The 27,219-nt window shown below is 35.5% G+C and overlaps 3 protein-coding genes and 1 long non-coding RNA gene across 13 annotated transcripts; 2 read left to right on the plus strand and 2 right to left on the minus strand.

Annotated features, from left to right (window-relative positions):
• Positions 1-167: 167 nt before the first annotated feature.
• LOC140037074 (uncharacterized) lies at positions 168-1,981 on the minus strand. Of its 2 annotated transcripts, XR_011841022.1 has the most exons (3): positions 1,644-1,981; positions 1,353-1,393; positions 168-218 (listed from the first exon to the last, which is right to left on the minus strand). It is a non-coding gene; the product is annotated as an uncharacterized lncRNA (long non-coding RNA). The 2 variants fall into 2 exon arrangements; XR_011841021.1 differs by having other exon boundaries at positions 168-1,393.
• Positions 1,982-2,165: 184 nt separating this feature from the next.
• On the plus strand, positions 2,166-6,210 carry LOC113733052 (probable (S)-N-methylcoclaurine 3'-hydroxylase isozyme 2). The gene is made up of 2 exons (XM_027259183.2): positions 2,166-3,287; positions 5,470-6,210. The coding sequence occupies exons 1-2, from the start codon at positions 2,409-2,411 to the stop codon at positions 6,079-6,081; spliced, it is 1,491 nt and encodes a 496-aa protein (XP_027114984.2). The 5' UTR covers positions 2,166-2,408; the 3' UTR covers positions 6,082-6,210.
• LOC113733051 (membrane-bound O-acyltransferase gup1) lies at positions 5,558-15,249 on the minus strand. Of its 7 annotated transcripts, none has more exons than XR_003458952.2 (20): positions 14,966-15,246; positions 14,783-14,838; positions 13,805-13,986; positions 13,659-13,707; positions 12,978-13,081; positions 12,801-12,865; positions 11,931-12,001; positions 11,577-11,636; positions 11,355-11,468; positions 10,810-10,934; positions 10,662-10,713; positions 9,396-9,458; positions 9,111-9,220; positions 8,925-9,017; positions 8,762-8,843; positions 8,289-8,366; positions 7,569-7,644; positions 7,445-7,494; positions 6,934-7,355; positions 5,558-6,033 (listed from the first exon to the last, which is right to left on the minus strand). XR_003458952.2 is itself a non-coding variant. In XM_027259182.2 (20 exons), the coding sequence occupies exons 1-19, from the start codon at positions 15,066-15,068 to the stop codon at positions 7,299-7,301; spliced, it is 1,590 nt and encodes a 529-aa protein (XP_027114983.1). In that variant the 5' UTR covers positions 15,069-15,247; the 3' UTR covers positions 5,558-6,033; positions 7,297-7,298. The 7 variants fall into 7 exon arrangements, 6 of the variants coding, with proteins under 6 accessions (XP_027114983.1, XP_071937132.1, XP_027114982.1 ...); XM_027259182.2 differs by having other exon boundaries at positions 7,297-7,355; positions 14,966-15,247; XM_072081031.1 differs by lacking the exon at positions 5,558-6,033 and having other exon boundaries at positions 6,823-7,355; positions 12,978-13,111; positions 14,966-15,247.
• A 2,009-nt stretch (positions 15,250-17,258) lies between these two features.
• LOC113733053 (nuclear pore complex protein NUP98A) lies at positions 17,259-24,895 on the plus strand. Of its 3 annotated transcripts, XM_027259185.2 has the most exons (14): positions 17,259-17,478; positions 17,825-18,136; positions 18,298-18,546; positions 18,946-19,203; positions 20,308-20,745; positions 20,898-21,119; positions 21,279-21,620; positions 21,784-21,953; positions 22,502-22,589; positions 22,696-22,738; positions 23,216-23,351; positions 23,539-23,655; positions 23,780-23,948; positions 24,221-24,895. In XM_027259185.2, the coding sequence occupies exons 1-14, from the start codon at positions 17,451-17,453 to the stop codon at positions 24,694-24,696; spliced, it is 3,048 nt and encodes a 1,015-aa protein (XP_027114986.1). In that variant the 5' UTR covers positions 17,259-17,450; the 3' UTR covers positions 24,697-24,895. The 3 variants fall into 3 exon arrangements, with proteins under 3 accessions (XP_027114986.1, XP_071937133.1, XP_027114987.1); XM_072081032.1 differs by lacking the exon at positions 18,946-19,203; XM_027259186.2 differs by lacking the exon at positions 17,259-17,478 and having other exon boundaries at positions 17,903-18,136; positions 18,293-18,546.
• Positions 24,896-27,219: the final 2,324 nt, after the last annotated feature.

A 27,219-nucleotide genomic window follows, 5' to 3' on the forward strand; every position in this document is an offset into this window, starting at 1 on the left:
GAAGAACTGAAAAAAAATTGAAAACTATTAATAAAATGACATAAAGTAAATAGCAAATGAATTAAAAAGCTAGAATACAATTCAAATAATACCAAAGATAACATCCAAATCGTTGATATCCAAGGAAAGACAAACATTGTTATTGACAATAATATAGTAATACTTCATTTGTATTGGTTTGAGCAAACCAAGTCCATCCATCAAGTCAAAAGCCATCTCTAATGATAAAATAAGAATTATAATAAGAGTAAACTTAAAATGAGCAATGATAAAATGGAAATGATATCCAAATTGTTATTGGTTATGCTCAAAATACCCTTTTTTTTCTAATGATTACATGTATTTATTGCATTGCAATATTAGTGAATAACGGAAGAGGTTATGAAATGCAAAACTTTAAAATTAAGTAAATTTCATTTATGGTGACAATTGTAATTAGATAGATTTAGTGCATTCCAATAATTTATAATAATGATAGCGGTTATGGATTAAAAGTTGGCAATTAAAAAATAAAACATTGCAATATACAAAAATTAATATTGAAATTGTTAATTAGCCATAATTCTCATTCCAATTGCATGATTATCAAAAAAACGATTACTAAACCAAAAATACTGTACTCATATGAAAAAAGTAGACTTGTTGCTTTTGCTCCGCATTGGATTGTGCTAAAAATATGCATAAAATAAAAGGAAAATAGACAAACTCCAACTATCTCTATCTATAAAATTTTAATTGTCAGAATGTATAAGCCAAAAAAACTTTACGTGGTGGATCATTTATACTTCATTATTGATAAAAATAGAATTAACATAATACAAAGAATTCAAATCACATGTATGTTTATTTTTCTTACTTAATTATATTCTTCATTTATAAAAAATTGTAATGATTGTGGTTTATGTGCAATCAAATCATGAATATACAATAATTTTGGTAAAATATGATATTATCAATATTTGATATGTTAGAGTTCAAACTATAAATCAAAAAGTGTTTGGTTCATAATTCCAAATTCAATCCTAAGGGAGTCAACTACATTGGAATGCTTTTTGTCTCTTTTCATTTAATAAAGTTTTTAAAAGTAACTAGCTTAAAAAAATAAATAACATAAAAATGCTATATTACGATGTTGATTATCAAAATTTTCATAAAAAAATTTAGTATAAAAAAATAATATATTTTAAAACATTACAATCACGTGCAAAGTACGTGAACTATTACTAGTATAAATATATATGAGGACGCTAAGAACACAGATGATGATATGCACTATGAACATCAGACGATGATAATCAAGAGAAGAAATTAAGAACACAAATTAGCAGTGCAGTTAAGTAAATTAAACTAACCTTTGAACGACTGCCATTTCTGAATAGCTGTAGCCATAGAACTGTTACAATGACAGTAAATACTGATTATATTAACACAATGCTGAATACTTGAAATATCAGAAACGTTGACGATATATTACATACACATTTAAATATGACAAAAGTTGCAGTGTAAAAAATAAGGAAGCTAAACATAAACAAAACCATTAAAAAGATCCAAAGTAAGAAAGAAGACAACACTTTCATCAGTAAAAGAACAAAACAAGACAGAGTAATTTGTCAACCAAAATCAGAAGTTCGAATACTAACCAAAAACAGACCAGCTTTTGTCACAAAGCAGAGGTGAATGCAGTTTCAATCACTGAAAGCACAGCAACAACAGTAAAGCTAAGCAACAAATGTCCAACACCGATCTATTTTATACCAGCATTATCAGTCCCACCCTTCTGACAACATAGCACCACCGCTTGGTGCAAAGTGCAATGCAAGAACCCAGCCTAAGATTAGAAAGACAGAATTGGTCTTATAACAGAGCACCACCGCACCGCATCATTAATATATGCATACTTTTGAATAATCTTGTCCTGGACCAGCCTAGAATGACTAAATGATTCTATGCAATTCCACAGATGGCCATACACGGAAGCTGCCAATTGTCCAAATATAATGATCATTTAGCAAAACTTATCTATATGGAAAAGATTCAGATATCTTGGAAGTTGGAAGTAGCAATTGTGCAGAAATAATATATCCATTGTAGTAGGAACACCGCACCGCACCGTACAACCCATTAGCATAAGGTTCACATGAAATGACCAAACAATCCACACACTAATGGGGTTGATAGGGGACGAAAGTCACTGTTCATCTCCTCATTCGTCCCTTTATACTATTAGGATAGGATTAGGATAGGATGTGCACCATGTTTTATACATTAAAAATAATTAATTCGTTAAAAAACTGAGGGAATATCAATACTGATACAGTTGTACAACTGCTACTTGTATTATATAGCAGACCAATAGCGGCAAGGATCATAGGCTTGCGATTGTTGAAGCAAGGGAAAGAACCTTCATGGATTCAACTGCTAATTCCTTCATATTCCTTCCTCTTTTCCTTCTACCGCCTCTCTTCTGGCTCATCCTAAATTACATCAAAAGTAGAAACCAATCTCTTCCTCCCGGCCCAAAGCCATGGCCGATTGTTGGAAATCTCCCACAAATAGGAAGCAAGCCTCACGTTGCATTAGCCCAACTAGCCCAAGATTACGGCCCATTGATCTCCCTCCGGCTAGGGAGTCAACTTGTGGTTGTTGGGTCAACCCCGGCAGCGGCCACCGAAATCCTCAAGACCCATGATCGGATACTCTCCGGCCGGCACGTCCCACATGTTTCATACGCCAAGAGTCCCCTTATGAACTATGTTTCAGTCGGCTGGACTTATGAGTGCACAGACCAATGGAGGTTTTTACGTACACTTTGTAAAAGTGAAATTCTGGGTGCAAAAGTGATCGAAAACCAGTCCCATTTGAGAGAGCAAAAGGCGAATGAGTTGGTCCAGTTTTTGGTTTCGAAGGAAGGCCAGAGGATCAAGATTGCAGAAGTTGTATTTGTTTCTGTATTCAATTTCTTGGGACAAATTTTTTTCTCCAAGGACTTCATAAGTTATGATGAGGTAGAAAATGGTGGTGGAATGAGCGAGCTTATAAGGGAAGTCATGGAGCTGTGGACAGCCCCAAATATATCAGATCTGTATCCAGTTTTAGGTGGACTGGACCTCCAGAGATTAAGCAAGAAGGCTAGTGTATGTCACAACAAAATCTGCAGTGCATGGCAAGAGATCATTAGAGAGAGAAGAGGGAAGAAATACCAAGATTCAACGAGGCAGAAAGATTTCTTGGATGTGTTGCTTCAGAATGATTTCTCAGACGATCAGATTAATTACTTGCACCTGGTAAGAACTCTCTTTCCTTCCTCTCTTTCTCTTTATCTGGTCAACAACCTTAAAAAATAGGGATAATTTCACAAACTTCCCCTGAGGTTTATAATAATTGCAGTCACCTCCCCTTAATTTTTAAAAATTACATCTACCTCCCCTACTTTAACTATTTAGGTAACTTATATAGACCCAATATACTACATTTCTCTTCAAAAATCCTAATATACCCTTATTGACATAACAACAAAGAGAAAAGGTTAGTTTAATCATGTACAATTTCTTTTTCTAAAACCACCGCAAATTTGCCACCATACCAAGCCAATCGAGCAAACTATTATTTATAACTCAGTCTTCATTTCAAGTGATTTTAACAACTCAGTCTTCATTTCAAGTGATTTTAACAATATTTGCAGCCTTAGAATCATTTTGCATCCCAAAGGCTTTCACTAAAAACTACGAGATCAAATATAACCCCACTTAAAAAAATCTAAAAGCTTGCTTATAACTTTTTCAACCTCCTAGCAATAGCTAATCTAGCCCATCACCACCTATATGTAGGCCTGTCAACGGGTCGGGTCTAGACCCGGATCCGGACCGGATCCGTAAAATTATTGCGGGTATGGGTAGGGATTTAATTTCGTTTTTCGGATCCGGATCCGGATCCGTTTTGTCAAACAAAAAACGGGTCGGATACGGAATATAGTATTGCGGCCCGTATCAGACCCGATCCGGATATAAATGAATTAATAATTTAAAAAATATATATTTATCAATATAATTTGATTAGGGTGATGTATTTGAATAAAGTCAATTTGATTTCTTTTCTTATTTGGTTTTTTCTTTGCATTAGTTAGAAATTAGTTTACAAATATATATTTTTTTCATTTTTATTAGAAATTATAAATTTTGCTAAATTTGTTTGGGTAGACCCGACCTGGATCCGAATCCGAATCCGGAACATAGAATAAAAGACCCGTCGGGTAAACGGATCGGATCCGGGTCCGGATCCGGAATAATGAATTCCGACCTAGACCCAGCCCTACCTATATGGATACTAGAAGCAATCCCACCGTGACCCAAAGAGTAACCCATTATTACTCCATAATCTCCATTAGAGACTAATCCTATTTCCATTAAAAAAAAAAAACCATTGTTCATGGTAGCAAATCAAAAACAAAAAGATGAATTTTTCATTTTTGTTTTTCAGTTTTTCGGCAACAATTGCAGTTATGGATATCTATTAAATTTTTTTTATGGATATCTAATAAATTTTTTTGAATAAATAGACACAACAATATACCAATCATCAATCATCCGATCCCTCTTACTTTCATCAATTGGTTTCAAATTTATTCTTTAGATTATACGACAAATGGGAATGTTTTGCTGGTTGTAGTGGTATGGTATCTTTCTTTATGAATCAACTAATTAAGTGAAAGACATTCTAGTAATTTTGTTGCACCAAGAGAGGTCAATGTAATTATGTAAACCTAAGGAGAGCTGAGTGAAATTGTCAAAAATCTCAAGGGAGGTTTCTGAAATTATCCCTAAAAAATAAGGTTCTATGTTTCATTTTCTTATGTGTCATTTTACATAAAATACTTGCACCTAATCTGAGCACTTGTTAGTTTAATTCCCACATGGATATTTATTTATTTGCAAGTCAATGCCGTCCTCTTTAACTTTTGCAATTGTCTAACCGAGATTGGAATGTGTCTTATGCAACGTGGATGTCAATAACAGTTGAATACAGGAAATTTGCACATGCTACGTATATCTAGATGCACTAGCGTATATATTGCAAATATATCAAAGATTAATTCATCTTGTAGATCAAGACATCAATCCAAACTCAATTTGCACGGATATGTGTAATGAAATGCAGTTTCCTATTGCTGGCCCACCCCAAACAAGCACGAAAAAAAAAAAGGAACCCTATTACAACTCGTCAAGTTTAATTTTTCGCTCATGCCATTCTATTCAAAGTTCAGTGGATAGTTATTACTCCAACATAATTGATTGTCTTATAAGATGGATGGAAAAGAAATTATTTGATTTTTTTCTTTTTAAGTCATGACATGCATTATTGAGAGAAACGAATAATAATATGTCAATAAGAATGGCATATGAATGGGACAGAAGACTACTGCTTATTAAATCAGCCTTGGAGGATTTAATTTTATATCTGGTGGGACAGGAACTATTTGCTGCAGGGTCAGATACTAGCACCTCCACGGTTGAATGGGCGATGGCCGAATTATTAAGGAATCCCAAATTCTTAGACATGATTCGGCAAGAACTTGATCAGATAGAATTCTCAGGGGAAAATGTGATAAAGGAATCAGACTTAACCAGGCTTCCTTACCTACAAGCATGCGTTAAAGAAATCTTGAGATTACACCCTCCCGCCCCATTGCTTCTCCCCCGTCGTGCCACGGAAACATGTCAAGTTATGAACTACACTATCCCAATGGGGACTCAAGTTTTGGTGAACGTATGGGCCATTGGAAGAGATCCCAACATCTGGGAAGATCCATCAAGCTTCAATCCAGAGAGGTTTCTCAGTTGTAACTTGGATTTCAAAGGGAATGACTTTGAATTCTTGCCTTTTGGTGCTGGAAGGAGGATGTGTCCTGGGTTGCCTATGGCAGCTAGGCAAGTATGCTTGACCTTGGCTTCTTTGATTTACCATTTTGAGTGGTCTCTCCCAGACAACATGCTACCTCAACACATGGACATGAGTGAAAAATTTGGAATAACACTGCAAAAGGAGCAGCCTTTGGTCATTATGCTGAGCCGCAGAAAATGAAAATCCGTGAACAGAATAATTTACAGTAGCATTCTCATCATTATTTGCAAGAAAATGGACTGTAATTTGTGAACACAGTTTTGAGTTTGTCGAGTTTCAGTAAGTTCACTGTCCATTGCAGAATTACCATCTCTATGATGTAAAATTAAGTGTCACGTTATTGCTGTGCCAGCCAGGAACAACAATTTTATGCGCCAAAGTAACAAGAAGAATAACAACAAAGAAAATTCACTGATTCAGAAATTTCTTCACAAAACGAATACTATCATTAAGCACTGAGTGAAATATATATATATATATATATGGGCACGTAGATGAGCAGAGATGGGAAAAGAACCATCAAGAACAACGTGGCTTCGTAATTGCCATCATTCAATGCACATGACACACCATTGTCATCTAACTGCATCATTCTCAATCCCATAACCCGTGAAAAGATTTGGTATTCAACCTTTTTTTATATGCAAGCAGGTATTAAGAACGCAAGAGTAATTCTAACATTTGAATCAACCACGTTTGTAATTCTATTTTTTTTCATTTTGACATTCGCCTGAGCTCCTAGAATTTAGATTTCTCCCAATCAAAAAAGTCATGGCTTGGATCATCTATCTATTAGTCTCCGTAGGGTCCAAATTCTGAATTTTAAAGCACAAGGCATGTATCAACACCCACTGGCAACATTTGTATCTTTTTGAGACATTTGAATGAACAGAATTGTTTTCATCATCCAAGCCAAGCATATACAGAAAATTTCACAAAATTTTATTAATGATAAAACCCAAAAAAAACCTGGACAAATTAGTGTAAATGTGAACCGACCCCAATAAAATACTGTAGGATGCAAAGATTCACGTTTCTATCCAAGTACAAGCAGAATGGAACTGGTCAATATAATATCTACCGGACAACATCAAGAAGGCAGGCAAACAGCATTGTCTAATCAGCTTCAGACACCAAAAAGCCTCAACTGTAAAGACATCTCGTACAAGGTAGTTATCATCTGCTATAACACTAGGTAGAGTTTGTTCGCCTTCATGATGAATAGACCAGGGAATGTTCTTTCACAGTGCTAGGTTACTGACTTCTCACAATGATGGCCCGACAACCCTTCCCAGCTTCTCTCTACCTAAAACTCCCCTTCCCAGAGAAACCAAACTTTGATACCAACATTTGGCAGTAGAACATCAGAAATTTTATCATGGGCAAGAATTTAACCTTTACATTGTCGACTTTTTAAGCCGCTTTTGCTGAGAATCAGAGATGTGGAACATAAGCTGCAATTACCAGTTGATAGGTTAGTTATACTCTTTGTATGAAGCATTTAAGTCAAGCTTAATAACCAAATATTCATAAGTTTCTTTACCTTGGTCCCAATATAGAAGCTAATAAGCATGCCACCAACTGTAGGTAATCCTGCATTATCAGAACATACAAATTAAAGTTGGCAGTGTGATGTCTCAAACAAGATTAGACAGAAAAGCATTAACCTTCTTTACGGAGAAACCCAGATATCAACCAATTAATGCCTGATGGCCCAATGACAAATCCAACAAGATTCGCCACCTGCAGAACACAATTTAAAACTTCTGTTGCAGGCTTTTCACGTAGCAAAAGCTTAAAATTCCGAAGGCAAAATATTAGAAGACAATAGTACACAGCTAGGAGAGTAAATCAAAGTCATTTGACATAAGGTGCTGGATGAACCAATCATACAACAGTCTAACAGTATTCATCGTAACTCTCATGATGAATATTCATTGGGATTAGTCACAGAAGACTTGTTATAATCAGACCGGTAACTTGTATTACAAACCTAATGAAAGTCAAATGTCTTAATATTTGGAAGTGAAGCAAGTAGTTTAGCATGTGTTACAAATCTATTGTTGAGACAAATGAGGTAAAAGTCATACATAAATTACCAAGAAAAAAGAAAGAAGCCCAAAAGAGATGGAAACTATGCACAGGAGCAGAGGTTAGAGTAAGCAATTGTACCATTTCAGAGATTTTGAGGGAAAAATACTGCCCTACAATAACAGTGTAAGATAGTTTCATCTACCATCCTTCTCTCTCTTCTCACAGTAATCCAAGTTTGATAGCTAAATAATCAACAATTTCAACACAATTCACATAATGTAAAGCACCATCAGCATAAATTTTGTTTAATAACATACTACTTTAGCTCAAGCACGAACGAGGAGAAAACAGACCATGAGACAAGTGATGGTAACAGCACCAGCAACTGCATTAAGTTCGCGTAACAAGAATTCCCCAAAAACACTCTGCACCTGGTGACAGAGAATATGAAACTTGAGACGACAAATCACGAAAAAAAGTTGCTTCCTAATTCCATCACAGTCCTTTTTCTTAGTCTCATAATGCTTCCAGAATGGAAAAGTAAATGTGATCTGACATGATATCATTTCTTGTGAATGAGATAAAGTATTTAATTACTCTAGAGGCTACTTTTTAGTTTGTTTAATATAACATCTCCCTTTGCTGAATAGTATGTCTTACGGCAATTATGCTGATACTTTCAAATACTCTTGATTTGCAAGGCTGGAAGCTAGTCCAGTCTTATGTCACAAAGATAATAAGGAAGTTTAGAATCAAAGACGGTAATACTGTTCTCCTCAATTCAAATGGTTATTGCACAATTGAGTTTTGCAGAAAATTCTCACACCTTAAAAGTGTTAGCTGCTGACTTAACAAGAATCTCTGGTATGAAGAATAGACAAGTCAACCATGCCCAGGAAAGAAGTTTCCTGGATCCAAAGATGATTATCAGTCACAGGGGAAAGGTCAAAAGACAAATGATAACTTGCAAAACATTAAAGAAGTAATACCACTCTAAATCATGCCATATGGCTACAAACGTGAAGACAACCCAAACATTTAGCAGCTTTCTTTGAGCACCTCCAAGGGGAATATACATATACCTTTAAGCATAAGCCAAGGACTATATCAGCCCAGAGAGACAGAGAGAGAGAGAGAGAGAGTACAATAAAAAAATAAACAGCAAAGCCATCTACCTCACAAGCCATTTGTTGTAGGAAGCATGCCAATTTTTCCAAAAAGTCTCAAGATTGTAACAATTATTTAAGCACCTTGGCATATTCTCAGGGGCCTCAATGCCACTGATCTACATGGATATCATAGCAAAGTAGAAAACCATGAGGCCAAGAATATATCATAATTGAAAATGCTAAAAGGTCTAGATCTATGTTCTTTAAATATCCCCATACAAGAACAACATGAGGCATCAGCTATGAAGAAACATATATGCAGGCATATACGTATTAGCTTCACAAACCTACCAGTGACCAGAATCGAAAATATCGCCACAGGAGAAAGAATTTCAGCCACATGAAGTTAAGGACCTGCTAGTAGAAGTGCAGATTGTCAGACATGTTGCAGTTAGAAGATAAAAGATCTAAGCTTCTGAAATATCACTCAGCAGGAGGATTAGACAAATTTTGCAAAGAGGAAATATGAAAAACTTTCAGGAAGCAGCACTCTGTTTGGCTTCAAAGTAACAAATCAAAGACTAAAGCACGCTCTATAAGTCATCCATCAATGTTATAATGGCTATGCTAACCGTTGACTCTGATTAGTTTCAGCATTGTCACATTGTAACCTAGAAATCAAAATCATATTGAGGCTTCCACCACTAGGTGAGTAAAGCAACCCACCGAGGGAATAATTAAAAAGTACATAAACCGGACCATGGATTCATTTCCTTCACCATATTATATAAATTTAGCTATCACAAAGAGCAACCAGAAACTACATAATCACTGAACCTTCTTTTATCTCTTGCATAACACAATTACAGGATGACTTATTTGCCACATTGCTATTCCAGCTAGGGAGTAACATTTGCGATTCTTGCGCTACTTAAAGAACCTTGGCCCTTTGAAGGATGACGCCATATCTGAGCTGGGCATGTTATGGAAATTGGTAATTGAAATGACTGAAATGTTGAACAATAATGCTCTGATATTACAATAGCTCTTAAAGTATCACCAATTGTGATCTTTTAAAACTTGCATCCACTTATTGATGTAATGGACAATATCCTGATATGTCAAACATGTGGTTGATAAACTTTGAAGATAAGTTTGATGTATGTTTTTTAGGAGTTTACAGTATATTTGGAAGCAAAAGTACAAGTTGATAATACAAATTGATATTGGTCTTTATAGACCTTGCTTGGAAATGAATAATATAATTAGGTCTGGTTCAAATCCAAAAAAGCATAAAATCATTCATCACAGTTACCATTTAAACATTTGAAAACTTTGTTACTGATTTCTTGTTGGCATCCTTAGCATTTCATGTCCATAGTTTCAAAAACCCCTTAAGCTTGTATATGATTTCCAATTTATATCCAGCATGCACCCAAAATACCCATCAAACTTACTAACCTTTTGTCTTACAATGAGGTCACTGTTTCTAGGAAAAGAAGTCCACATATTCTTTTGTAGTATGATAATAGAACAACATGGTATCAGATAACAAGTAGACAATTCATTAATTCTCACATCATCAGAGCCATAATTACAATAGATATCAGCACTTACCCCGTAACCAATGATAAAGTTGTCCATAGGAGTTAACTGTTTCCACACACCACTAAGAAGCGAAATCAAAAAATTCAATCAGACATATACCATTGAATAAAATTGAATAACAGAAGTATCGCCATCCTTAATCGTGCAAACCACTAACCTGATGGCAAAAGCATTGTAGTAAAAGAAATGTGTCATTAGTTCCATCAGGAAAAGGCTTAGAATCCACCGGAATCCATACCATACCACTTGTTTAGATGAGTAATTCTTTTGAGGAGTATCCAACTGAAATAACAATATATCATGTTAGGATCCTGCAAATCATAAACTTCATGTTGATTTATGAATCCTCCAAAAGACATATTTCATATGATTCGCAAGTTGAGGTACATTCCAATTACAAGTAGGGAATTCCAATAAAAATCTGTGAATGTCAGATAAGAGTTAAAAATGGAATGTGGGCTTTTTTTACTTTCAAATTAATTTCTAGGAGTCTAGCCATTACAGACTACTCATTTCACAATCTGCACTTGAATGATATATTGCCATGACAGCAAAAGACAATAACTAATTAAGTTAGAATGAGATAATGCAATATATAGCATGTTAAGGAGGAATAGTAATTATAATCCACCAAAAATAAATGCTTGCAACAAGCTAAGAGAAATAGAAAATTTAAATGAAAACCACATTAAAATCACCAACCTGTGAAGCAAATGCATTAAAGCTAATAATTGGTCCAGCAATATAAAGAGGTGCATACACCAGATAACACAAGTACACAGCAAAAGAGAATTTGTCATTCTGTACACTTCTCTCCTGACAAAGATGGAAAGAAATTCAAAACAATATTCATTTTTTAAAAAATTTTGACCACAGCTGTATCACAGATGAGTGTATAACAACTCAAGCAAAACAGTAGAAGACCTGTAATGACATATAGCATATCTTTCCGGATATACAAGTACTGCAACGTTGGATGTGCTTCTGTCATGACCAGCAAATCAAAAATTAAAAAGGAACTCTTTTGAACCTTGACAACATATCTAACTAAATGAGAACCTAATACAAGAGGCATTATCACTTCAATATAGGTGAAAGACTTGACAAACTTTACTCGACTTTAGATGTAAAGTTACATAAATGTTACCCCCACCCACTGCATTGGAGAGGCGCCTGGGTAGTGGGCCTCCTAAAAACTACAAAATGCCAATCGCTACATAGACAATCTAGGCAATGAAATAGAGAAACATCATATATCCGTAACTCCAAAACATGCACCTCTTGATCAAATCGATTATTTTGGTCCATCCAGTGGTAGTCATAACCATAGCTTATCATGCGCAATACAACTGGCAAGAGAATGAACAAAGAAATGTTAAAAATTAAACTAAAGAAAGGAATCAATTTTCCATTTACAAATTTGTGGAAGCCATAACTTGAAAGAATTAAAAATGTACAATTTACAGCAATCATGAAATAAACATTTTCCTCTCTAGAATCTATCTCAAACTAAAAACTCTATCATTGAAAAAAAAAAAAAAAAAACTCTTAGGCCCTTCAAAATTTCAGATAGCAGCTTGAATAAAAGAATGTATTTGCATGCAGACCCCCTCCCTGAAAAAATCACTCTTCAGTCTTCATAAAACACATAATTAGTTGTGTGCTTCTATGAGATTAATGGTAGAAAAATGCATCACCAAGAAGACAGTGCTTAAACTGTGATAGCATTCTTATCTTTACTAAATGTTATAATAAGGACAAGAAGATAATCGAGTAGTCAATAGAGCAGCCAAAAAACTAGAGTATGGCTATTTACGAATTCAATTGCTCAATCTGTTGTCTACCTTTGAGGTTCAATTTCAAAATTATTGACCTTAAAGAAGCATCACAAACCTACTTTTTGAAGCTAAGATAATTGAGTTCTTCCTCCAATGATAGGTCAGTAAAACATGTCAAAAGAGTGTGCCCAAATTGAGCATTGATACCAACCAATCCAGTCTGGTTTCAATACATTAAACTGATATATGCAGGATCATGTTTCCTTGACACATTAATCATTACTTGATTTTGCTAACAAGGTAGAAAAAAATAAGAAGAAAATACTAGTAATTGGTTTCCAGTTTCAAATAGAAAAGGGAAAGCACATACCAAAGTTAAAGCAGATATGCCATCTAAAGGTACCACGAAAGTTGTCCAGGAAAGCCCAATGTTGCCTATTCATGAGAACCACCGCCGTAAGACAGTTCAGTAGCTAAATATACCTTCACTGGATTAAAATGACTATTTTAAATCCTATGGAACTTGAAAGTGAACAATGCTACTCACCCAAAACTGGAGAATTGATATCCTCCATATACACGATTACAGACCAGAAATGATAAATTGAAAGTCCAAAGCAAGTACGAGAAATATTTTGTCCTGCCAAATATCTGCAAAAGTGAATATCTGGTAAACAAGAACTGTATCAGAAGACTCATGTTAAGCTCAATGCCTTTTTGAAGAGTGCACCATCAAAGCATGAATACCAATTATGAAAAACTCTGTATGTTATATCATAATATGAATAGTAAACAACATCAACTAAAATGAAAATACTCTTTCAAAAGAAAGTAAGACATTTTCGTGTGTTCCTTCATAAAAGAATTATTGACATAGAGAGCTAAAGTGAAGAAGTAAACATCATTTATGCAAAAGTGACTTCCTACGTTCCTAAGAAAGAGAATTAAAAGTGCAAACATTTGAGTTACTTTAACTAGCAGAAAATTCAAAATTTCTACAGAAAATAAAATCCATAATGCAATGTTTTAAATCCCAGCAAAATAAAGCACTGGTTCAAAAATAAATATTTGAAATGGCATAGCTCCAGCAATACATAATTATCATTAAAACTAAAAATTATGAGGATGCACTATCTTGGGAACTGTAATTGCTGAATAACGGAAACACAAAAACTGTATACACCTTCATATGAAGAAGTTCAATGGAATACAACATTTGACGACATACCTTGACAAGCAAAAAATTGGCTGAAGCAATGGTGAGAATAAATATGATGCTACATGGCAAAAGAAATTCAAAATGTCAGAAAGGAGAACCAATATTTCCACAGCATGTAGCATAGGTATCAATATTGCCATAAATAAGGAACATACCAAGCTCCGTGTAGATATGACAAGTATGCCAAAGAAATTAGGAGCCAAACATATGCCATGCCTTTCGCCCTTAAACAACAGTAGGTTCTCAATACATTAGCTACAAGTGTAAAAATTCCAAAAACTACAGTAAGAATTTGTAGATTCCCTCGAAAGTTCCTCCACTGGGCATCAGAGGCATCCTGAAGAGGAAAAAGAGCAAAGGTGAAGCCTACACCAGGCAAAGAAACTTTTAATTTAACTGTTGAAGTGTATTAACAGGGAGGCAATGGAATAAGCACAGAAATAAAACATATGAAATAGATTTCTAGAAAATTTTCCTACCTGCAGAAGAATAATGATTTACTGACAACAACTTCAAAAGTCAAATTATGATAACTTGAACTCTACATTGCAACCTTACAACTCCTCATTCACCAAACTTGAATCATCTAGGTCATCATCCAAGTCCATTTCACTTTCAAGCTCTAATTTAAGCTCAACAGGGGAAAAAAAGTGAGATTGATATTTTGTCACAACTCAACACCAAAACCTCAGGACTCGAGCATGACTTAGATAATTTAAATATAAGTCCTTGAGAACAACATTTGTTTACACAATTAATTCAATTACTCAACGCTCAATACTAAAATTTGAGTTCAAGCTTTGCTTAGGGCCCCAACAAAACATTCAAAGAGATCGTTTTCATGCTGCAGCACAAACAAACGCATATAATAATCAGCCAGAGCTAGAAACCATGCTTAATGAGATCAAAATAGTCAAGATAAGCTTAATGCTTGGATCAGCTCAGTACTAAGCGAACAACACAGACATATTTAAACAAAAAGAAACAAAAAAGGAAAACCTAGCTGATCATAGTTCATGCAAAATGCTTTTGAATGCCACCACAGAAAACTCAAAAAGCACAAAAATAGTAAGCTGTTGCGCTACAAAAGGTTTACTCCAACCCACAAAAATCAAAAACTAAAAATTGCATACATTTAGGCGATTAGCGATCCAGCCAGGACGTAAACCATAAAGCTTGGTATAGTAATCTGCAATTACAAATCAACCATATCAGTAAAAGAAAAATGTGTAAATAGCGCAGGCGATGAATTAATGTAATTTTGCAAATAAGCTCGACATAAATAGAGAAATGGGGGAGGGCGGAGAGTACAGCACCATGGGAGAGTTGGAGAGAGCGACGGATGACAAAAGCGTAGAAGGCAACGGCATAAACAATCAGAAATGCAAGCTCTCTTCGCCGCCAATTGCTCTCCGTCATCGTATTTTTATTGGATCGGAATTAATTCCAGCGCCGGAAAAATTCTAAGATCCCCTCGGAAGAATCTCAAACGCCGGAGATTGTTTTTTGTTCAAGCTGTTTTCAAACGTCAAAACTCTGCAAATTGCTGCAACGACGACGTTCTTAGTTCTTTACAATGTTCAAAGTTCAGGTGTTGGAATAAGTGTGGGATAATTTCATAAACCTCCCTTGAGGTTTAGCATAATATAACTCGTCTCCTTTGAGGTTTTCAAAATCTCATTTACCTCCCTTAAGTTAACATATCTTATAACATTTTAGTAACTTATTTGGAGGAAATGCAAGAAAGATAAAACTTTTATATTATCCATGTATTTTGTTGTCTCACCATAATCTCGACATCGGAAAATATGGATCATTATTAGATATTAATTTATTTTTTTAATCTACATATTTTAGTTTCAATTTTTATTTTATTTTATCTTTTTGGTTAAATAGTTATTGACAGCAAGGGTAATGTTATTAATTTGTTATATTTGATAGGAATATTTAGTCTTGTCAAGTTGATAAGAATAATAAGTAAAATTTTAAAAATTTTAGAAATGCTGAATGATATATTGTAGAAATCAAAGGGAAGGTTTCTGAAATTATCCTAAGGGCAGCTCCAATGGGGGTGTAATGGCACCCCTCCATGACACGGCTCCAATGGGGAGCCGTGTCATGGATATTACACGCATCACACAGGTGATGCGTGTAATCCATTGAATTTTCTTCCAATGGCAACGGTAAAATTTCAGCGAGGATTTCCAACGGCAACATTATTTCCTATGGCAACGGTAACATTTCCAACGGCACTATTTTTTTAGAATTCTATATAAACACACAACACTTTTTACTAAAATATATCCCAATATTCTACTCTATTATTTCTTTTATTCTCTCACACACTTCTACTCTCTCACTCATTTAATTCATTTTTTGTGATTATGGATGAAAATTGGAGTAGTTTTACAAATATGTTAAATGCTCCAAATATAGAAAATTCATCATTCTCACAAAATCAAAACCCCCAAAATTTTCCAAATTACCCATTTTCTGGTATTCCTACAAATGTGCAAAATTATGCATTTCCCCCAAATTTATCCACTTCCAATCATCCATCAAATTTTCAAAATCTGCCAAATTTTTCAATATTACCTTCAAAGGAATGCGGAATTACGTGATCGAGAAGTACATCATCAACTTCGATCAGACTTGGTCGAGCATATTTGGGAACGATTCGAAGGCAATGACAATGAAAACTAGTATTCATTTTGTTATTATTTGTATTTTATTTGATTTAACTTATGTAATATTATGTTATGGAGTTCAACTAATTACATTCCGAATTATTAATTAAGTATGGATTATTATGATATCTTCGCATTTGAAGTATCAAATATTTGTTTAATTTCCTACATAATTATTTTTAAAAAAATAACAATATATTATTTTTGAAACATAGAAAAAGATATATTATTCAAACTTAAAAATTAATAATATCATTTTTAGAAAATAAAAAAATTCAAAATGTACAAAATTTAACGAAAGTTAGTACTTTATTTTTTAAAAATAACAACATTAGTTTTAAAAATTACTTTATTTATTTATGGGATATGAGTTATGCATTATTAAAATAAATATTTGATTAATTGTGGACCTATGCTATTACACCTTGTGGAGTGTAATCCATTGTGAGTGAAAGTGTAATAAAAGAGGAGAAAGTGGAATGCTGACGTGGCATGTGGATTACACTCCACAAAGAGTTTGTTTGGATAGAGAGAATTTGGATGATTTATTTGAGATATTTACTGTAGCACTTTTTGTGATGTGATGTGTGTGAGATAAAAAGGTGGTTGGGAAGATAAAAAGGTGATTGGGATTTGTGAGACAAATTTTTTTTTTCCAAATTCTCTCTATCCAAACAAACTCAAAGTGTAATAGCATTGTGGATGCTCTAATAAGTACTTATTTAAGTCCAAATATATACGATGTCGTTTTCTCCTTTAAATATTAAATTAATATTTAATAACGAATTAGGAGATTTGGCGCGTAGAAGTTGGCTTTCAAAGTAAGCTACCGGGTAGCGTTGTCCAAACCGCTTAGCCTGAATTTAAAGCTAACCTATACTGCAGAACTCTTCACCATCTATATATAGGGAAGAGAAGAAGAATCCGGTGGAAGGGACCCATTTCATCACCAGATTCTTGTCAACGTCTCTACCCTTTTTCCTACAACACAAAAGAAGAAATGAATATCCCACCAGTTTCTTGAATCCCTCAAGTATCTCTCTCTCTCTCTTTTTTATCACGTTGTTTGATCAACTTTCTTGTCAAGAGCCTTTTCATACGAGAATCAAACAAGATGTTCAATTCTTCTCCAACAACATATTGTAAGTTCTCTCTCCCTCTTTTTAAATTCTTGTTGTGTTTCTGTTCTTCTATCGTGTAATTGTAAGTTAAAAAGGGATGTATAAATTTTTTTGTACTTTCTTGCATTCGGCGTTGTTTACCCAAGAATCTGCCAAGTATCTTCTTCTTTTTTTACTTGTTCTGATTCCGTCTTCGTTGTTCTTCAATGCCTTTACAACAAAGACTAATTACTTGGTGGTTTTTCGTTTCCTTTTCTTTTCTTTTTTTTTTCTCTTGAATGAATTCCGGAGGATTGAAAAATCCCTGCTTTACTTACTTCACTCCTATCTTGACTAATTACTTGGTTTGTTTTTCTCTAATCAACAGCATTCGGATTCGGCCAATCGGCAAGTGCTGCCAGCCCTTTTGGGTGTCAATCAGGTTTTGGGGCAAACACGGACTTAAGCAATTCGAACCCTTTTGCGCCAAGTGGTGCAACTCCTTTCGCTGCATCAACAGGGGCAACCATGTTTGCTGGAAATTCGACGACAGGGGCAGGTGCATTCAGCCAGCCTGCTATTAGCAGCACCCCATTTGGGTCTGCTTCAGTATTTGGGCAAACCACAGGATCATATGCTACTGCAACTGCTTGTGTTAGCGCATCAACAGGGCTAGCTACGCCGTCCGCAAATTCAGCAGGTATTTTTAGTTTTAATTGCAGCAGGAAAGAAAAGAAAATAAAAATCTGCTTTGTTTTTACATCTTATTATTCTTGCTAATGCGATTTCTGTTCCTTTAGTTTATCGCTTAAAGAAAGATTAATTATTTGTTTTGTGTGTTTCTGTTCCTCTGAAGAACAGGATTCGGCCAGTGGACCAACAGCAGCACTTATGGGTCTCAATCAGTATTTAGGCAGGGTAGCAACTCAAGCAACAATAACTTTTTTGGCACTGCTGCAACCCCTTTTGCTACATCAACAGGGGGAAGCATGTTTTCTGGGAATTCAACCGGTGCATTTGGAGCATCATCCTTTGCTTTTGGAAGTTCAGCATCATCCACAACTGCTCCTTTCTCAACCACCTTTGAAACTTCAGCCTTGCCTTCTACAGGTCAGTATTTTTGTAAGAATACATGTTCTATTACTGAATTTTCATTGTTAATTGAATATGAACTAGTGGACTGTTTTATGTTTGAATGGTCACTGTTAATTATACTACGGACTTACATGCTCTGGCAAATAATCCTTCAATTCATATGCTATTTTGGTTGATGGATTTAGTCTTCCAATCATTCCCCCCTTAAATATCAAAATTGCCTCAGCTGTACAAAAAATTTGCACTTGGAATTTGTATTGTTGTATGCTTTCTTTTCTGTTTTTCATTGTCTTAAAAAAGTAACTACCCGTTCTTCTAGCTTAATGCTGCTGATTATGACTTTTGCTTTGCATGTTTACTTATTCAATGAAAAATGAAGTAAAAATATCTCTAATTGGATTTTGCTAATGACAGTTTTTAGCCAGGCGCCTAGCAGTGCACCTGTAGTATCTCAATCAGCATTTGGGGAAGTCAACAAGTTTGACGTTAACAATTCTTTTTCCTCCAAACCAGTCACAGCAACTCCTTTTGGTAGCATCAGTGGAGGAGCAATATTTGGTGGAAATTCAACATCCAAATCACCATTTGGAGTAACTTCATCGCCTTCAACATCCAAATCACCATTTGGTGAACCATTACCATTTTCTTTTGGAATCTTGTCAACTACAACACGTACCGTTCCATCTGAGGCTCTGGAATATCTTCCCAGCATTTGAAATATTTTTGTGTTTATATCCAAAAATGAACATGAATTCAAAGTTCTGTCAGCCCACATTGATTTCTGGTTCAGAGGGTCATACCTTCTAGATAGAGTTACATGATGTATTTCATCCACACTCCAGAGTTAATATAATGTATTTTAAGAATTTGTTGATAGGTCCAGCAAATGGCAAGAGTCCCTGAACTTTTCAAAATTCGGTTTTTCACTCTTTAGGTATTTTGAAACTTTAACTAGAAAAGTTACAAAAGCAAAACTATTTTATGATATTGTAAGGCACAAGGATCTCAATTTGTCATATTGAAACTTCAAAACTGTTTTATTTCTCTCATCCATTTTAACTCGAGTGAACTGTTCTCAGGCAGCTGGGAGAGAAAACAAACTACAATCGACAAAAGAGAGTTACTTTTTTTTTTTGGTCAGCAACGATACATTTGTATAATCTACTCTATCCTAATCTAGGGGGGAGGGGGAACCTAAGGAGGCTGTTGTAGGGGTTAGTGGATATACAGATCCAACTAGACCAAGGGAGTGCTATGGCACAACCCTTAGATTTTTTTTGCTGCAGGTGAGATTCGAACCCTCACCTACAGCCCAAGGAGGGACCAGTGGTACGACAAAAGAAAGTTACTTCCCTAGCATAAAGCCAAAAGGTAGAAGAAGAACTTTGTCCTGCCATAGAAAACAAGATCCACTTGGCAAAAGAATGTTTCTTCCATCACGTAAAGCCAAAGAGTGGAATAAGTGTTCCAATATATACATTTGTTTGCTGCCAATTGGCCCAGATAGCTTTTAAAATTTCGTTTCGACTCACACAGTTTTCAAATGAAATGATTTTTCCATGGGGGAAAGTTAGGTTTCTTATTCAGCTGACCTTGGCATAAATGATGCAAAACTTTAGCTTCATGTTTAGGATTATTTGATTCTTGTCTTTTTGTTTTTTTAATTGGAGCTTCTAGCTTAATGTACTTAAAATGAAAGTATGTGTCACACTAATCATCAAACTCGTTCTCTTTTCATTGTTTGTTAACTATTTGTTGATTGCTTGCCATTTTCAGGAGCACCTATCTTCAACAACACTGGAAGTTTGATTCAACCTTCTCAATCTAAATCAACTAACCATGCCTTTTATTCATCAAGTCAATCTGTTTTTGGGAGCAGCGGTGTGCTGGCATCTGGCACAAGTACTTCGGTTTATTCTGGCTTTCAACATGGTGGCTCTTGCTCAAGGCCACCATTTAGCTCTACTGGCCTTGCTTTTAGTTCAAATGGTGCACCTAACAACTTTAACTCTGTATCTCGGGGCGCAATTGGATCTTCCACCACTCCCATAACTGGAGCCCCTAGCAACTTTAACACTGTAGCTTCAAACAACCCTGAACTGCAGAATTCAAGGTTCACATTTTGCCAGCCAAATTCGCAATTTAGTGAGCCAAATTTACAATTTGGTAGTAACAATGGACCTACTGCTTGGGAAACAAAAAAGTTCTATTCAGGTTAGTTCTATTTCTGTTTTTCCTATTAGTTAAAAATTAAAACATAAAATAACAACTTTCAGTAAGATATAGCACAGATACTTCAACACATTGGATATGATCCATTCTAGAATAAATAATAAGTTTCAGCTTTAACTTTTTCTACCATGCAGCATATCAACCGGCAAGTACAAGCATGAAATCTGGACAATCAGTTATGGATTGCCAACGTTATGGTAGTAAAATAGCATCTTCTGTTGCAACTAAGGAAGTGGATATAGGTAGTACTGAACCTGCTGGAAAATTGTTCTCCATCTCTGCCATGCCCTTTTACAAAGACAAGAGCCATGAAGAGCTGAGGTTCGAGGACTCTAATCAATTGTTAAGGAGTAAAGGTAAGTATAAGGTTATATAGTTGTTTTTGTCTGATGATCTCTACTTTTGTTCCCGATAAAGACTTTATGAACATTCCTGCAGCTGCATTTGTTCCACAACATCTATTACAACATGTTTAGCATCAGCTTTGCCTGCCTCTAATTCTGTTACATCTTCAGATGCAGCTTCTGGATTCATCTTTCAGTCTAATCAACCCTCAGCTGGCAAGACAAACGCTTTTTTAGGGCCTACTGCTGTCACTCCGCATAGTCAACTAAAAACATCAAGTGCAATATCAATTGGATCAGGACCTTGGACAGGCAATTCAACTGGTTTTTCTTATATTGGTGACCAATGTCGTGGAAGTAAAATAGCATCTTATGTTGCAACTAGGGAAGTGGATATAGATAGTAAAGAACCTCCTGGAAAATTGTTTTCCATCTCTGCCATGCCCATTTACAAAGTCAAGAGCCATGAAGAGCTGAGGTTCAAGGACTCTCATCAATTCATAGGGAGTAAAGGTAAGTATAAGTTCGTACAGTTGTTGCATTGGTCTGATGATCTCTACTTTTGTTCCCAATAAAGACATTATCATCTGTCCTACAGATGGACTGCTTTCTCAGCATCTATTACAACATCTTTAGCATCAGCTTTGCCTGCCGCTAATTTTTTTTACATCTTCAGATGCAGCTTCTGGATTCATCTTTCAGTCTAATCAACCCTCAGCTGGCAAGACAAATGCTTTTTCTGGACCTACTGTTGTCAGTCTCGATAGTCAACCAGAATCATTAAGTGCAATATCAACTGGGACAGGACTTTTGACGAGCAATTCAAGTGATTTCATTTGGCCAAATGTAAATTACTATCAACTGGCTTGAAAATATCCCATGTGTTCCTATTTTCATTTTATTTTCCCAAAAATCGTACCCATAGTTTTCTCTTTGTTTATGGTTGGTGATTTTGTTCTACTGCTACTCTGTGAGTGGTTAGCACAAGTCTGACTTGAGTTGGTTCTGCTCTTAGGAGTTCAAGAGATGCCTTGCCCTGATATGGATTTAGAGGTCCAAGATTTGTCTCATTTGTCCTTATTGGAATATCTGGAAAGAAAGAAAAGTAATAGTTTGTTAAGATGTTGAATTTTGAGTGATTAAGTTCAAGAGCTTCGGATAAGTTACAAAATGTGAATAAGAAAAAATTAACTCGTTTACTTGGTCTTTGGATACCCATCAATTTATCTTTGTTGCTGTTGCTTTATATGTCACTAAAGTTTAGTTTGAAATGCTAATTAAGCCTCTTTTTCATAATGATATACTGAAAGTGGAAAAGAGATACAAGGGAGAACAGACGTAAACTATGTATTTTTCATCAAGTTTGTGCTCCTAACTATGTGCTATGTTTGCAGCATGAACCAATTACAACTCCACAGATAACTCAAATTGTTGTAGCAACAGATGGCGCTTCCACTAGCATCTCACAACAGTCAATTTCCAGTAAGAGCAATGTTACATCTAAAATAAATTGTTCTCTGTCATCAGAGACAAATTTTCCTTTGTTCCATGTGACTGATAATTACTCTTTTCTGTGCTACTCAATAAGCTATGGATGCAGGAACTTGTCGTCAGAGTGGTGGCATGCAGCAGTACGTATTACTGAACTATTTTCATGCTTCTATTAGATCGTTTTCCACAATAGTCTGCTAAAACTCCAGCAAGTTCAGTAAGTTGATCACTTATTACTTTGCTTGTGATTTTTCTCGTCAAAACAAGAAAACAGAGAACCATTTCTTTTGTTCACCAAAGCATTTTATGTTAAGATAATCATCACAGGAACCATTCTGGTTTAATTTGTTCTATGTTTTCTTTCAACTGGCACACTGGACTTAATAAACTGATAAGCACACTTTGGAGAGCAATAAAGTATTTAATCTCAGTTAGACTTAATTATGAACTAATAAATTTTTTTTAAAGTCACTTGCAGCCATTCTTTTATCCATTGATTTCCTATCCTTTAACTTGTTCTTAGAAATAGTGAATGCTGATATTATACTTCCACTCACGTGCATTAAATATTGATTTTCCACTGTATAAATCGGCTGACGTATACGGTATGATTTCAGGTCTGAGTCTCAGAGCACCATCGCTCTAGACCCATCTGTTGTTGCAAGTCCTTTTGGAATGGAGTCTAGAATACAGATGTCAATGGGTGGTAGAGCAGCTACCACAACTGTTCAATATGGAATTTCTTGCATACCGGTTAGTCTTATTTCTGACACCAGTATGTGTACCTAACAGGGAAAATTAATCTTCAAAACTGCCCATGAATCTAATTATTTCACATATTTCTTCTCCTACAAGCTTATAGAAATATGATAAAAAAGAAGTCAATCTGGAAGGACGTTTATTTTGCTTCATGTAACTTCTTTTTCTTTGTGCAATACAGGTATCTGACAAACCTGCTCCAGTGAAAAGAAATTCATTGTTGACCACTAGATGTTTGTCTCTAAGCCAAAACTGGCCATCAGTTGAGAAGTACCGGCCTAAAAATGACAGCCAGAAGGTGAGATTCATGATACTGGACGAGCGTGTACAAATCAATATGGGCAAGCTAGACAATTACATGGTAAAGATTAGAATACATATTAGAGCTCTTTAAATTCTAAATTTTGCTCTATGCATCACAGGTTCCATTTTATGAAGAAAAAGTACCTGGGATATACAAAGTTGGCGCTTCCTTTATTCCAAGGGAAAATGCAAGATCTTGGGTTCTAAACTCCATGGTGGAGCGGCCTCTAAAAACAAATTCACGGAATTCCTCTTTACTGGAGGAGTCCGTATCTGCATCTGAGAGTGGTATGCATAAAATTTTCATTTTGTTCATTTGAAATGTGGTACATCATACTAATTTGCATATCTGGGCTGGAAAAGAAGCTGTTAAATTATGGCCATCATGTTTGATTAATTAAAAATTAGTAACTAGTGATTTCTTCCCTTTGTTCTTTGGTTAGAGGAGAACCGTATGCCTCTCTTGTTGTTTGGGAAGGATGAATATACCGGTCCTGCATGCATCTACTTAGGTTTGATGTATATTCCACTTCTTAACTTCCTACTTTTTGATTATGTAGGAAATTTTGAGGCTGATGTTGAAGCAATACTGCCAAAACTCCAATGCCCAGATTATTATATAAAGCCTCCGGTCGAGGAGCTAGCTGCAAAAGAAAGGGCTGAACCAGGATTCTGTCGCCGCGTGAAGGAATTTGTGGTTGGAAGAGAGGGTTATGGAAGCATCAGGTTTTTAGGGGAAACAGATGTGAGAAATCTTGACGTTGAATCTGTTATCCAGCTTAACCATCGAGAGGTGATTGTATACAGGGACACGACCAAGAAACCTCAAGTTGGACAAGGCCTCAACAAGCCTGCAGAGGTATCTCTTCTCAATGTCAAATGCATCAACAAACGTACTGGGAAGCAATACGTGGAAGGAACAAGGGTTGATAAGTGGACAGATATGCTGAAAACGAAGGCAGAAGAGCAAGGTGCTGAGTTTCTATCTTATAATCCAGTAACTGGTGAGTGGAAATTCAGGGTCCAACACTTCTAAGGTCAAAAGATGGTGACCAGCAGCTGATCACAAAACGGGGAGTCAGAGACGAGTCAGAGACGTTTGAGCCCATAGTATAGGACGTAATGCCTTGAATAGCTTGGCATTTACCATTTTCTGTAAATCCTTTTCTGTTTTTCCCATCTTTGGTAACATGATATCTGCTGATATATTATTGCTGGTCTTCAATTCGTTATAACTTGACTGATGAGTTTGTTCTTCGTCGAAGCTTAGCACCAGACTGGTTTGTAGTTTTTATGGGCTGCGGATATTGTAAAAAACAGTTGGGTGCCAATCAAAATTTCACTTACAATTTGTATAACACCTCATGAATGGAGAAGAAAATAAATATCTAAATGCTCATTTTAATCACCTGATCCCAACATCTGCTGACTCATTTAATCTCACAACTTAAAATGGGCTAGGAGATTCTTCTTCCTGAAAATATGAATGTTTTTATCTTTGAGAGAACACATTCGTACCTTGCTTTTGAATAGAGACCATGTATTGGGTAGGAAGTCCTAATTAAGTCGTGGCTTTTTGCAATCAATGTACCATTTGGTTTGCAGCCAATGATTCGTTTGCAGTCAATAAAACGCATATATAAAACTATACGAATATTCTTATAATATATAAGATTGAGTTTTGGTCAAAGAGTAGGTTGGATTTCAACCGCATAGGTAGGGGCTTTCTGAAAATGTAAAATATTGTGTATTAGTTTAAAAACTTTAGGTACAAGTTAAGAAAGCATGTATTTGGGTATGTTTACTGAAATGACCCAATTTTAATACATTTAAAGTTGTCATTGATGAGTCATCTGGGTATTGATGGAATGTGTAATTAGTGTGCAACCGTTTTTGCATTATGTACAACCCATATATGCTTGTGTGTTGGTGTAATTACCGGAATATTCCTTAACTACCAATAATTCCGCTTTTCAACCGCAAATAACCATTTGAGATGTTGCTTTGTCTAAAACATTTGAATGGCAATCGGATTTAGGAAATGAACCAATGATTTCTCTATCAATGGCAAAAACTCATTTCTCTATCATTTATAATCTGCATTTATGAGTCACAAACGTTGGTCATTTTATCCCCTTTCAGTTTCAAGAGTTAAGTTTTTCCTTTTTGCCTTTGTCTACAACGATTTGCCTCATCGTTTTCTCTTCCATCCAAGCTCAACTCTGAAATTACCTATTATTTCGTCATTAATTACATCCAATTCAATTGCCGAACCGTTGGTATCTTAATGTCTAAACGGTTGATTATCAGTTTCTCCCTGTTCGCATTTTAGGATTGAGATAATTCTATCTGGCTTCATACTAATCAGCTCATAATGCTCTTCAGTCCCAACTACTCTTGGTGGTTCAACGTGAGGTTAGATTTCACCGCCCCCAATTTTTCAGTTTCTCCCTTAATTTTATCGGTGTGTTTTTAGTACCTACAATTAGCGACTCTTATCGCGTTGCCTAACCGCAAGATAGCATTTTTCGCGTAATCTAACCCCAATTGGTTTGGGTTGGTTATAATCTTATAGGTTTGGAGCAACAACAAGAAAGAGTTCTCGGTGGGGATTCTGGAATAAGGTTAGCTTTCTGTGTTATCAACGACCTTCAATTTGACACAGTTTTATTGTAATGCTGTGTGAATTGATTGATTATATCGTTTATCTTTTCATATTCAGTTTTATTTATTCTCACAATGTACTATCATTTGTTCAACAAAAAAACCTCCTTCCCCACAGGTACCAAACACCCGCGCGATGCCCGGGCACTCCTCCCTCGTATATATATATATATATAAAAAATTACATCTATTCTACTTCTAGATTATAATCTATAAACGTAGTCCATTTGAACTATGTAAAAGGTCTGAATATTAGACCTTCCAAGCCAAATAAGCGCATTATTGGATCCGTGATCTTTTTTTTTTCAGAGAAGCCAAGCATTTAATTGCTCGTCTAGTATTTATATAAAACTGACTCGTTTGAAGCTTAAAGGATGGTGTATATTATTTCTTGTGAATGTGTGTGTGGCGCGTTGTAGCTGGTTAGGTAGGTACTTTTTCTTCTCATCGTCAAAGAATAATGCTTAATGAAGTCGGGATGATAATATGATGGGGATGAAGCACGACTTCCAAGGATTGTAAAAGAGCACTAAGCAGCGCATGGCACGCGTCAGAATCATACCATCATGTATAATTATAGACGGCAAACCGTCAAGACAAGTGGGATTAAGAGAAATTCGCCTCACATTGGTCACTCACATATTTTTTTTTCAATTCAATATTGTTGTTCTGTTTCTTGTGAATGTTGAACGTTAGCCCATCAGCCCGTGGTATATTATTACGGAGTATTTGCCTAACACAGTAACACCCATCAGGTAGCATCTTCGTAGTTGCCTAACCATTTTCTGTAAATCCTGTTCTATTTTTGTAACATAAATGGCATGATATCTGCTTATATATTGTTGGTCTTCAATTCGTTATAACTTGATTGATGAGTTTGTTCTTCGTCGAAGCT

Source organism: Coffea arabica, chromosome 2e, assembly GCF_036785885.1.
Source record: "Coffea arabica cultivar ET-39 chromosome 2e, Coffea Arabica ET-39 HiFi, whole genome shotgun sequence".
NCBI classification, from domain to species: domain Eukaryota; kingdom Viridiplantae; phylum Streptophyta; class Magnoliopsida; order Gentianales; family Rubiaceae; genus Coffea; species Coffea arabica.